The sequence below is a fragment of the Netta rufina genome (assembly GCF_964035555.1).
Source record: "Netta rufina genome assembly, chromosome: 1".
Taxonomy (NCBI): domain Eukaryota; kingdom Metazoa; phylum Chordata; class Aves; order Anseriformes; family Anatidae; genus Netta; species Netta rufina.
The window spans coordinates 70165000-70179156 of NC_140123.1; the positions used below are offsets into that span (position 1 = coordinate 70165000).

At 38.9% G+C, this 14157-nt stretch overlaps 1 protein-coding gene across 1 annotated transcript in view; it reads right to left on the reverse strand.

Moving 5' to 3' along the window:
* The window catches only part of OCA2 (OCA2 melanosomal transmembrane protein), a gene marked incomplete at its 3' end in the record, with an annotated part of 212861 nt that overhangs the window by 153986 nt on the left and 44718 nt on the right, over positions 1 to 14157 (reverse strand). Inside the window, exons 3-4 of the mRNA XM_084297206.1 lie at positions 3329 to 3427; positions 2507 to 2695 (exon numbers count right to left, since the gene is read on the reverse strand). Of these exons, the coding sequence (XP_084153332.1) occupies positions 2507 to 2695; positions 3329 to 3427 (288 nt within the window). The remainder of the gene's footprint in view (positions 1 to 2506; positions 2696 to 3328; positions 3428 to 14157) is intronic.

Consider the following 14157-nt stretch of genomic DNA (forward strand, 5'->3'; position numbering starts at 1 on the left):
AGTGCAATAAATAGCTCTGTTGACAGATGCTATAGAACAAAATATTAAAGTGGAGTAATCTGGAGTCAGAAATAATTTTTAATCACAGTGGATATAAGTCCCTAAATCGAGTTCATTGACTGAAAGTAATATGAGTGACCGGAGACCCATTTTTTGAAAAAACTTTTTTCCTAAAAATTCCTTCCTCTAGAGTTTATAAAAAAAAAAAAAAAAAAAAAAAAAAAAAAGTAGCTGATTAAAATATGATGCCACAGTCAAACTGGTACAAAGGGACTAAAACATCCTACAAAAAAAAAAAAAAAAAAAAAAAAAAGTGGTAGCAAGTTTATGCGAACTTTGCACAGGAGAAACATCAGAGAAAGCAAAGGAAGACAGGAAGCCAGCTAGGTGGCTTCTTCCAGAAGCACCAGAGAGCCCTGCTCTAACAAAAAACAAGGTAGAGTGGGAGAGAGGGTAATAAAGATCTGAAAAGAGAAGAATGACAGCAAAAGTCATTATCAGCACCCCACATAATTCTGATAATTCTTTCAGCTGATGATTCTTTTAGTATTCTTTTGAGTATGATTTATGGAAAATACCTAGTGCTAGCTTTGTCATGTAGCCTCTCTCCTACTTGTCTAGTCTCCCTATCTTCACATCACAGCTGTTTCAGTATTTTTGAGAACTTATCATGTTATGAACTACTAAAGCCCAGTCCAGATTGGTTTAATTTTAATGTATTTAGTATTTTCTGTTTGCACTTCCAAATTATCATTCCAAATAATAATAATTCAAATTACTGTTGAACCAAGAAACAGTAATAACTAGATTTTAAAACATAAGAGAAATCAAAAAGCATTAATTAAGACTTCATAAATTTATAAACACTTGTCTGCAAATAACAGAAACTCATCTCAAGGAGCTGTCAAGATATAATAAAAAAAAAGCTTTTGGAAATGGTTATTTTATTAAATGTAGAATTTTAAAGCCTCTTTTCCTCCCATCTGTTTGTTTTCATGGCATTTTGTATTAAGGAAGCAGTGCTTTTAACAGCTTACAGTTGAGAAGCGACGAGCCTTTGACTCGTCCGTGTTTTGCAATCTGTCTCTTTCCAGAGTGCTAATCTGGCACGGTGATGCAAGCACAAACTGCATGCCAAACTCTGTGCTGATATATGCCTCCAGCACAATCCTATTTGACTTCAGCTGGAAATGCATGAAGTATAAATCTATGAAGGATTTCACCCCCTGTTCTAAACCAAATGATTTTTAGTCTGATCTGCATGTGGTGTCAGGCAGTTTAGCTCCATTTATTATCTCAGCAGAGTTATGCTGAATTACGACAGCCAAGAAGCTGGCCCCATATGTACAACCAGCACTATAGCAATGAAAATATTTCACAGGAAGTTCTGCCAGAGAAATACACCACTCTCCAGATTATAAACGTATGCTATACTGGAAACAATTGATTCTGCTCTCCCGCTCGATGCCTTTGTTCCATGAAATACCAGGGAAAGCTACTGTGAGCGTGAAGAAAGACGCCTGCCAAACTTCTTCACATCTGCTCATATTGCACTAATTGCAGCCATTGAAATTCTCCTGCTCCATTTGTTTAGCAGCGGTGCAGGAGAGTGGCACTCCACACAGTACCATATGCACAATGAAAGAAGGAAAACAATTGTGAAGTGATGAGCTAAGACAACATACAGATTGGGAAAAGAGGCATGGACATCTTGTCGAAAAAGCTCCATGGATCAATGATGAGGACATGCAGTACTGGGCTCTATGCAAATCTTTAGCACTATTAGCAGGGTCCAAACCAAAGTAGGTGAAAGTGCTGAAACTCCAGAAAAGACAGAGAGAATTAGTATCTGAGGTTAAAGAGTTTGTTAGCTACAACCCCAGGTGAAAATATCCTGAGAAAATTTGAATTTAAGCTCTTACTATATTGACATGTTTTAATACATTAAAAGATTCAAGGTCATCGTCGCCTAAATGAGGCAAAAGATTACTTTGAGAGTAATCAAAGAGTGAAATATATAGATGTACCTAAAGACAAAAAAAAAAAAAGTTCTTGTTTATATTTTGCATTGTGTATTTGCAAAAAGCTACTGTCATGACTCCAGAAATCATTGTTAGTACCTAAAAAACTGTGTATGTATATATATATATTTTAATTAAAGACAAATATTTCATAAAAGCACACTGAAAAATAAATCTGGAGTCAACAAAGAGGCTTTTATGAAATGGCTTTCAAAATGTTAAAAGCAAAGACAGTATTTAATTTCAAATTTAGAATAGGAGTTGTGATTAATGCTTCTAAGAACAAGCGGCTATTGATCATTAGGCTGTAATCAATGTCATCAGGGTTTATTTATAAATTATCAATAGCAAAATACGGCCTAAATATGGAGTCTTACTTTATTCATTTGCAGAAAATAAAACATTTTCTAGCCAGCTATACTTAAAAACTAAAACTAATGAAAAAAAAATGCAAAAAATAAGTAACTGAAGATTTGAATTCAGACCTCATCTTTGATGAATTGAACTTGGCATGAAGGTTGTCCAAGATTTCATATTTCTCAGAAGAAGCAGATCTAGACAAACTGGTCATTTCACTTCCCAGTTGAAATCTTTGCTCAAATTCTGCAGAGCTGTTGTCCCATGAATCATCATCTGTGGTAAAATCTGGATTGTGAATAGCCATGCACAGCAACCTGTCACGCATTTTCAGTAAATAAAAAAATAAATAAAACAAAACAGTGGTTTATTTCAACAGATAGTATATGTAACTGACCTTACATATTCTTAGCTTCATTATGATGTATTTCAATGGAAAAACAAAAACATAGATTTACATGTATTCAGTACAGAGCTCCCCTTCGTGATACAGCTGGATAGACAGCAGATCAAAGATAAAGACCTCATGATGCTTCGGGCGTACCTGAGAAAATCAGCATTTTGAAGTACCAGGCATACATGTTTCAGGATTTAGTGTGTAAAATCCTCATCAGAACTGGGCACATAGCTCTGCTGTATCTTGCAGTGCACCTGATGTAACACCACATGAAGCAAATGAGAGCAGCTGCCTGTCCTAAGGACTTTCTAATCACCCTGACCTCAGACCTTACATCATTCCCTGTCCCATTTATAGTCCCTTCTTTCCACTCAAGTTCCTCCAAAGTAATTCTCTGCTTGCAACCCCTGACATTCACTTTATTTCCCATCAGGTTTGCTGTCAGGATATAAGAAAGAACCATGCACAATTAAATAGAAGAGAACTTAGAAAAGAAAAAAAAAAAAAAAAAAAAAAAAAAAAAAGTATTTTGAGTAAAATGAAAGTAACCAACCCATTGTCCTCTGAGGAGACCTTCAGCAGTGGTGTCTTCTCTGTAAAGCAAGTGTTTCTTGACCTTGAGCTGAATAATTTGGAAAAATTGAAGTGATACCTTTGGAGAGAGGGAAAAAAGAACAGTTAGTTTGCATTGCAACAATTCACTGCAGTTCTATAGAATATTTTGGTACAAGAACATCTAATCAGTTTAATTTAGGAATGGTGTTTGCCTAACTTATGGTTTTCACAAAGCTTGAACTAGTCAAGGTAGTTACTCCCTTACAGTCATGGTGGCCAAACAAGAGAAATTTACCTCATCTTAAAAGTGGTGTCTAAAATAGTCAATGAAATTCCCTCCAAATGCCAGATGAGCAATATACAAATAATCCACACTTGGATGCTTACATTTCACAGTGCTTAAATTTACAGTGGAACAATTGCACTGTAAAAAAAAAAAAAAAAAAAAAATCTTAAGGAAAATAATTACATATATTCATGTAAGTTTATGTAAGTATACCATAGAAAACAAAATAAAAGGATAATATTTGTTCCACATGTGTCCTTTGGGTCATACATGTAGATAACAGAAATCTAGTAAACTCTACAGCAACCATGCCCCCCTTTGCACAGGGAAGAAAGTTTTATCTGAAGTACATCATCCCTGCAGCACAACCACTTCCAAACAGTTTCCGTCAAGTCTTGGTACTGGTGCTGCAGATAATTAACGAAGATCGAGCTATGTCTTGCCATATTGCAGCTTAGCATTGTTACTTTTTTTTGCTAAAATATAAATCCTGAAGTTTAAGGGACAGCTGAAGAGAATCAAACACAATAAAGGGGGTCTGACTTTGGAGCAGGCATCTGGGAGAGATGAAATACTTGAACCATTTAGAGCACTTTCCTAAACCTGACTCTTCCAGAGATGTTTCCCATCAATACAATCATTATTCAGATGCATTCAAATTCACTCCTTTCATAACTTCAGGCACTCACCACCAGAATGTTCCAAAGAAATTTCCTAGACATATAGTCAATATGTAGATGTCTTTACTCCAGAATACACCTAGATTTGATGGCCACAACTATAAGAAAACCTAAAGTGTCTTTTACTATTCCTGGACTGTGAGGGGAAAAATTATAAAGTCATAGACAAACAAATTAATATGCAAATGCATCCCTTTACATATAAAGTCTAAAAAGAAGGATCTGTGTGTTTAACCTTATAATACAGTGGAAGATAGTGGAATTCCTTTCAGTTTATAGAGTTATATGAGCCTGCATAGGGTCACAAAAATGACCAAGGGACTGGAGCCCCTCTCCTGTGAAGGAAGCCTGGGAGAGCTGCAACGGTTCAGCCTGGAGGAGAGGAGGCCCAGGGGGGAATCTCATGAGTGTCTATAAACACCTCAAGGGAAGGTACAAAGATGGAGCCAAGATCTTTTTAGTTGTGCCCAGTGCTAGGCCAGGAAACAATGGGCACAAGCAGGCCCCCAGCAGGCTCCCTCTGAGCACCAGGCAGCACTTCTGTGCTGTGCGGGTGAGGAGCCCTGGCACAGGCTGCCCAGAGAGGCTGTGGGGTCTCCTCCTTGCGGATCTCCAAAAGCCGCCTGGAGATGGGCCTGGGCAGCTTGCACTGGGTGGCCCTGCTGGAGCAGGCCTTGGTCCTGATGGCCTCCAGAGGGCCCTGCCAACCTCAGCCACTCTGTAACTATGAAAATTCAGACTTTGTAAAATTAAAACCTCTGGTTAATGCTTCAGCTTTCTTGTTGAGTAGTTTTACCAATTCAGGAGCCATGCTAGTTGTGTAGAAAATGGATATGGTTATTTTAGCCTTGAGTGGGCAAAGTACTTCTTCAAACTCTGCTTTAAGCACCATATTTGCAGTCTCAATAAGAGAGAACAAAGTGTTAGAGAGACTGAATTATCCAGTACATCAGGTCAAACACTGGACAGATTAGAACTCAGGTGCTACATTGCACTGACACATCATCTGTGAAGAGATGATTGCATACTTTGAAACTATCGAAGTACTTCCTTTTTTAAATAGGAGAACATCATTCACACAAAATGTTTAAGTGGAGAAACTCTGATATTTTACAGCAAGTGCTATTTTAATCTTATCTTAGCCTTAGATGTAAAAGATTACCTAGTGCTTTCACAGAATGTAATCCATAAGGAGAGTAAAAACACTATTAGGACTTTAAGCGTGTACTCAAATGCAATACTGATATGCTTCTGGCTGATCCTGGCATTCCTCTACATTTGGAATTTGCATCCCAAGGTGACACATTTAATAAAAATTCTGATGGTAGGCCTTGAACTCGCACATTCAGAAATTTAACTGATGCAAAGACTGATTAGCTGTTTCCGATGTTAAAAAAAAAAAAAAATGATGCCATTTGTTTCACACATGCACACACACACACACAAAAGAAAGAAAAAGATTCCAAAAAGTATTGTATGGTATGCTATTCTTCTCTAACCTTACATTGTGCATACCACTAACCTTTCCACACTTACTTTACTTCTTTTCCTCGTAGGACAGGTGCAAAATCTAAGATCAGTAACCAGAAAACTTTCTACAAAAACATCCATTTTCTTCCATTGAATTGTTAGTGTATTACCTAAACTGCTTTGTGTTATCTTTCTGTGTGTATATATATATATATAGAAATCTATAGAGATAGATAAACAATCCCCATCCTCAAGCACCAGTGAGGGCTGATTAGAGCGTGCTGCCACCACAAACCCACCATGTCCTGCCGCAGTGCCCAGGTCTGCATGGTGAGCAGGGCAGGGACTCGTAACACACCACTCCTCACATGCATGAAAAGGGAAGCGGAGAGTGGAACAGCTGATCATGCTGCCTCTATGTAAAGACTCTTGCATGGTAATCACATGTGAATTCAGAAAAACTAGTTCTGAAACTGCTTTTAACCCAGAAGCTTCCCAATACTAAGCTGAAGTACTGATAGCAGAACAGCTGGAGCAGCACAGAAACACTGGCCAGTTAAAAATTGGCACTTTGTGTAGACATCCTCAGGTAAGCATACATTCAGCTTCATCACAGACATGTCAGAGTTGATATGTTCTGCTCTTTATCCCAGAGTGCACAGTAAGTCCACATCACTACCATGAATGAGTGACCACTGTGGAAACAGTGCTGCAAGCCAAAGCAACTTCAGCTACGGCGACCAGGCAGAGGCCCAAGATTTGGTGGAAGATTATTTAAATGACCAAACATGAAGTGAAGAATCCAGAAGTCTAGTTAAAGACATTACCCTCTCTTTATTCTGTGCATCTGTTATCCCCGCTGACTGGTATATGTCTTGCAATACTTAAATGGGACTACAGAGCTTCACAGATTGCCAAGAAGGGCCAATATAGTAAAATTGGGAAGGTTCTTCAGATAAAATGAAATCCATTAGTACATGACAACATCAATTTGTAAAGAGTAAAAACACATGGACAAAAATAAGCAGCGGGAAACAGCCAGGCTTGACAAAACAAAAATAATTAGAGAAAAAGCAGGAGAGCTTCAACTCCCCCATGATGTGATTACCCTAATTAGAGTATGAGAGTAATATAAACAATAAAGCTAATTAGGGCATAAAAAATCTTGAAGGCTGAAAGCTCTAGAAAGAAATGTTGGGGGAAAAAATCATGAAAGAATAGCACAGATTATAAAAATGAACATCATCCCAATGTAGAAAGCCTAACGCAAGCACCTTTGCACCTCTCACACTTCTGCAGAGACACTACAGCAGGATTTGATCATCAGGTTCAGATTTTCTGCAAACAAAATGTGGGAAGGCCTAAAGAGTCCTTGCTATTACGAAAGCAAGTCTGCAGTGCTCAAAAATGCTAGCAGCATCATTCTCAATGCTCTTTGGCCCTGCAAGTGGCTGACAATTATGACACTGTGTAAATAAGAGAAAGTAATCAGTGTGACGTATTTCAAAACCTGAGATCAGCTCATACTTTGAATGTTATCTTCACGATCGAAACAGATGGGAACTTTGATCATATCTATGCACTAGAATGGAGCGCAGTCTCTCTCTAGTGAGCAATTCATCAACATTACCAAGGAGCTAATCACTAGGTCAGCTGGTTAGCACATTATGAATAGATTTGCTCTTAAGATCTGAAGATGGGTCTGAATTTATACTATGTGCAGGTGAGGAGCTGGTAAGCAGGATAACACTTGTGCCCATTGTTTTTCTCTCATGATTCAGAGTCAAAAGTCATTAGCATGTTAATCATCAAAAGAAGAGGCATGAAAAAATTGCTTTTACATATGTGTGAATTTATATGTACATACACATAGACCTTTGCACAAAAGATAAACATTCCCATTTCACTTTCCTTCCAAAGAGATGAGAAAAGTACTTGTGCAGAAACACCTTCATTCTTCTGAGACACCGTAACTTAAAATGGCAAAGCATCCAACCAACCAAAATCTTAGTAGAAAGTATTTGATGAGGATTCCTTCAAAGACTCATAAAGTAACATTCATGTGGAAAGATCCATATAGAACTGACATTATAAAAAGAAGAGTATGACCTGCCTCCTGTGTAACTACAGCTGTGGTCACATTCATTTTCACATTTGCTACAGCTGGGCTTTTTTTTTTTTTTAATTAAAAGAAATCTTTCAAAGAGAAGATTGTGTTCTTAACCACTTGGCTACTGCTGTGACAGCCTTATATACAGATTTTGGCTCTCTCCACAGGAGTATAGGTTTGTTCTGAGGAAGTGTGCATTTTCTGAGCTCGTTACTTGCAGTCAAAGTCATACTTTCCTATTGCTAATCTTTCAAGCAATTACAATTTCTGTCTCCATAGTAACCCAGAAGATGAACCAGAGCTGTAGGAGGTCTATCCCTGCCACAGATGATAGAGTAGGTCCTGCCAAGCCATGGTGTCCACAGATGAATCTCCAGCTGTCTGACAGCAGATGGAGAAGGATCCCACCAACACATTAAAAAATACAAGGGTCTGAATACAAGCCAAAGGTATCTATTGCAGAAGCCCCCACAATCTGTGGATGTGCCACTGCTCCCAAGCAGTGGTAAGTTGTACTTCACTACAGCTGTAAGCGGAGATGTGACCTTCAATCTCCTACACTCATTTGGGCAGTGTAAGGAGAAGTAGGCTCCCCCTGACCTCCTGGACATGCAGAAGAGCACAAGGAGAGCTGCAGAGGAAAAGAAGAAATGTGGGAGTCTCCAGCCATTCCCTCCGATGATCTGACAACTCTTCAGGTGTTATTCAGAGTCAGTGGCAGAAGAGTCTACAACAAGCTACTGTTTTCCATTAACTGCAAATTATTACTTCCAAATTACTTCAGGGGACTTGGGATGAAGTCCACAGAGAGAACTCCATTCCTGCACCTTGAACATGTGAGCACTGCCTTTTCAGACCTTTCTGATGTGTTTACACATGCCATTTTAAATGATTTTGTTAGGAACAATTTTTCAGCAATGAACAACCTTTCAATCCCAAATACACTGAAGTAGAGGATACCAAAAGGTACCTACAGGAACCTGAGGAAGAAAAAGACCACACTCATCCTAGTTAGCTGGCAAACATTTAAAATATTCACTAGGTTTGGTTAGAGCCTATTATTTAGCCTCATATTGAAAAGATTAATCACAACACACAATACATTAAGTTTACACTATAATAAAAAAGCATACATTTTAAACATCAGCAAATATAATGCTTCATATGTTAAGTCATGCACGCAAATATCAGTAAAAGAGCTATTTCTATGACAACAGAAAGCAATGATTCTCACTTACGAAGAAAGGATTGGGTCAGAAGAGGTGAATATGGAAGCATACATATTGTGCAAGAACATCAGCAGTTTTGAGCATAACTTATTGAGAATTTCACTATATAAAACATTGAAGCAGAATCTCTTCAGAAAAAAAAAAAAAAGAAAAAAAAAAAAGAAAAAAAAAGTAGCATACTTTCCTGAATTAATAGTCGCTAAAACATTGTGTGAGCTTTCCTCATAAACAAAAGACTAAAATTACTAGATACAAGAGATTATATCAAAGTTAATAAAAACTTAAGTTTCCTAGAGAAGACTTGAGTAAGAACATGAGAGATAATTAATCATGCAGGAGTCTAGAAACAACTATAAGACTTTAATTTATCATTTCTACATTGTTGTAGGCTAAAGCCTAGTTTCAGAAGCACTCTCTTCCTTGATTAGAGAATATTTATCCTTACATTAAGTCATGTGTACTGAACTAATTACTCTTATCATAGCTGTAAACAAGCACATTGTAGAAATAAATTGAAAAACATTTTTTTATGAAAACAAAACAAAAATAAATCAAACAAACAAACAAAAGAAAAATACAAAAAGACAAGCCTATACCAGTATTTGATCACATTTAACACACATTCTTCCACCAGATTTTGTATTTGTCAGTATCTAATCAAATCCACTTTTGGACAGTAGTTGTGTGGTACTAACTGTGCTGACCAAAATCCAAGTATTCAGCTTTTAAACACTGATTGTGGACTAAGCAGCAGTATGCATACATCCGTCAACCTCATGATATGTAAGTGCCTACACAGAGACACAACCTTCCATCATGATTTGTCCTTAGTGGTAGCACGTCATGGAGGAACTGTTATGACTACCCACACCAAATGAAATATGGTCAGCTGATATACTAATTGTCAAGGGAAGGATCGAAGACTCCACAGCTCACATCTCTAAACAGGCTCCAGACATTTCCCCATGACTGCTTTATGTAGCTTCAACTAAATCAGCCAATAACCTCTCAACCCTTTAAAAGCATGCACTATTAAAATGTCAGGCAAATTTAGCAATGAAAGCATTACTTAATCCAGGCTCATTTTCTCTTTGACTTTCCTAATTTTTTATTAGACAGGACTGTACAGGATTCCCCAGAGGACTGTGGTACTGGCACTACCTGACAGCAAGGCACTGCCAAAGGCAAAGCCAACTGGCAGGTCTCATGTTGAGAAGCACCTGCTGTGTGCCAAGTCCCCAGGCAAATAAAGAGCATGCTTAAGACAGATGTAGTGAAATGTGTGCTGAGCTTGTCCCAGACAAAAATGGTTCCTTATATAGGACTTAGGTAATGTGTTGAATTCATTCAGTTCTGCTGGATCTTGGGAGGCGGATATGTCCCACAAGATGTGGCAGTGGTGTCTTCTCCTCTATTTTTTCAATATTCTGCTACTTGAAGAATTAAGACAAATTTAAAGTTCAGAAATAGCTTGGAAAATATAACACTTCCGGTGTTTTTGTTTGTTTGTTTGTTTGAAATCCAATCAGTCTTTGAGGGGTTATTGCACTCCCCTGAAAAATACAACTTTCGGATACCTCTAGGACTTGACTGCTCCTTTTCCTCAAGAGCCTTTGCCTGCTTCTGCCAGGGGAAATCTCCATCAAAAAGACTTCAGGATATGGTTAACAACATATATCGACCAGGACTCCACTGCACTGGGTGAAGCTAAAAGAAAATACTTAATCCTTAAACTGCCCCAATCCTTAAAATGCCCTGAAGCTCATCTGGTTCTACCTGAGAGGACTATGCTCTTCTCCATGCATTTTCTGCTCCCATGTCATGATGCCACAAGGGCTGACTGCCCCATCAGGAGGAAGCCAGGAGCAGAGGGTGGCTATGGGACTGGCAGGGCTGTGCCCTCCACAGCCAAGGCCCATCCCACAGCAAGCAGTGGAGGAATAAGGATGAGACTAGGACAGGAACCAGGGCCAGACCAGAGCCTTGTGACCACCTAGCAGGAACACAGTGATGGGGCAGACACAAAAAGACCACCCTTTGAAAGACTAACAGGTTGTATTGAGAAAGCATGGCTGCTGTTTCTTCCTCTCCATTCTCTGCTTCAGCAAAGAAAATTGGAAAGCTACCAGGGGCAGCATACAAAAACTGTGGATAGTCTGAAGGAGAAAATACATTTCAGGAGCAGGTGCTGCCAAAACAGTTTAGCTGTTGGTGACTGCCAGCTAGCTACAAATCCGAAATAGGCAGCAGTAGCCAGGGTTGGTAGTGGTCCAAGTTCCAAAACCCAGTCTCTCTGTGGATTACATAGATAACCTGTTAAGAGGTATTATTCTCCAATACTGCAGAATATGCTGAAAAATGAATCTGCTACTAGGAGGCAATTTATCAGCAATTCTTTAAGCATGGCTGCATTCATAATACTTTAGTATATTCTGCAAGCCTGGCTTTTAAATGCCAGCTTTTCTCTCTGGCATTCGCTATGGGATTTTAGCTTAACCAACTCTGATGCTAACTGAATTTATGGCAAATAAAACAGGTAGAGAGGAGGGGCATAATTTTTCACAGTTTGTGAGACAATTCCAAGAATCTCAAAAGTTAAAAAAGTAGTCACAACTTTATGTTTTAACTTTCTATCTAACCAGGGTCTCTTAAAGATGCAATTAGAGGCACTGGGATGACAAAAACATGAGCAGAAAGACAGGTCTGAAAAGGAACTGGATGATGTGCCCAGAGAAGTTGTGGATGCCCAGAGAAGCCGTGGATGCTCCATCCCTGGAGGTGTTCAAGGCCAGGCTGGATAGGGCCTTGGCCAACCTGATCTAGTGGGTGGCATCCCTGCCAATGGCAGGGGTGTTGGAACTGGGCAATCCTTAAGGTGCCTTCCAACCCAAGTCATTCTATGATTCCACAATGTGACCATAAAGTTATTCTCCAAGCACTACATTGGTGAAATGTTGTACTCTCAAAGGTTTGGGACATGTATGTTGAAGAATGAAGATTCACTATCAGACTGGATCAATTTAAGGACAATAAAAGAAAATTAAGTACTGTTAGAAGACCATTGACCATATCCAAAATTAGGGAACACTTTCCTACAGAATGATGAGAAAGGATTTTTTTGATATAATTTTCATTAATCCAAGTGATGTACCGACAAACTGTCACATGTAATTATGCTTTTGGCCTTGCATACTCAAAATTTGGTTTTGTATGCTATTCACCCCAGCTTTGGAGATTGAAAAGAGTAATTAGTAAGCTATACTTAGAGATGAAATCGTAAAGAAGCCATTTTTCTTCTTTTTTAAATTGTTGCTCTGTTATGTTTTATTTCAGGAATTAGGAGATAACACTATTCATACCTGCAACTTTTAAAGAAAAAAAAAAATTAACTTTGTAATGAAAAACAAAGTATTCTCATTGCTTAGAGTTTAAAAAGGAAAAGAAAAGGAAAAAGGTAGAGGAAGGGGAAGGGGAATAAAAAGAAGATGAAAAGAAGGAAGGAAGGAAGGAAAAGGCCTGGCAGATGACAGATATAGGAAAAAAAAAATCATTAACAACATGAAAAAAGTATGATTGGTTTCTGTGCCTGGAGAGATGTTGGAGAGAGGAGGCAAAGGCAAGCAACAGACCACCCCATAGATTATAAAATTCAAGATCTCATCAAATTAAACATTATTTTAAAAAACACATGCTGGATCCCAACTAATGTAACCTTGCTGGGACTTGTATTTTGTCCTTTGTCCACTATAAAATGAAACAAGGCAAGTTCAAGAGCTCAGACACATATCTGGTAAATGATTAGGTCCTCCTAAGACATTACGCTGTAACTCATTTGGCCTTTATCTAGACCTTGATCTCAGTGGATTTGACCCAGCAAAAAAATGTTAAAATTCTCTCCAAATCTAGGACACAATACTCAGAGTAGGCAGAAACATGAGGAAATTTTTAAGATTAAAAAATCATTTGTAGGAGCGATATAGCTATTATATATTGAAATAGCACTATTAAGTTGATAAAATAATGTTGTTTTTTTTTCACTAGAATGGAAGTTCTTCCATTATATTTAATCTTTTCATTATTTTGGTTACAATGGAGGTATTAAAATTTCTTTTTCAGCTTTTGGCTGAGCATAAGACACTGAAATTATTCATATAACTTTTGCCATCTAAAGGTCTGGTCTAGGATAGTTACAGTCACTGGCAAGGGACAGAACTCCTCAAATCATTTTCCTCCACCCATCCCTCATATTGACTATACAATCAACCTGACAAATTTACTTCCCTCAGTAAGTTTGCAGACGACTCCAGGTTAGGCACGAGTGTTGATCTGCTCCAGTGTAAAAGCGCTCTGCAGGGGACTCTGGATAGGCTGGACTGAAGAGCTGAAACCAGCTGGATGAGGTTCCACAAGGTTAAGGGCTGGGTCCTGCACTTGGGGCACAACAACTCCATGCAGCACTACAGGCTGGGGGAAGAGTGGCTGGAAAGCTGCCTGGTGGAAAGGGACCTGGGGGTATTGGTTAATAGGTGGTAGAATGTGAGCCACCCGTGTGCTCAGGTGGCCAAAAAGGCCAACATCAATCCTGGTTTGTATCAGAAATAGCATGGCCAGCAGGACTAGGGAAGTGACTACCCCCCTCTACTTGGCTCTGGTGAGGCCATACCTCAAGAACTGTGTTCAGTTTTGGGCCCCTCGCTACAAGAAGGACAACAAGGTGCTGGAGCATGACCAAAGAAGGGCAACAAAGCTGGTGAAGTCTTATGAGGAGCAGCTGAGGGAGCTGGGGTTGTTTAGCCTGGAGAAAAGGAGGCTCAGGAAGACCTTATTGTACTTTACAATTGCCTTGAAGGAGGTTGTAGAGAGGTGTGGATCAGGCTTTTCTCCCAAACACCAAGTGATAAGATGAGAAATGGCCTCCAGTTGCACCAGGGAGGTTTATGTTGGACATTAGGGAAAATTTCTTCACTGAAAGGGTTGTGTAGCATTGGAATAGGCTGCCCAGGGAAGTGGTTGAGTCACCATCCCTGGAGGTCTTCAAGAAATGTGTAGATG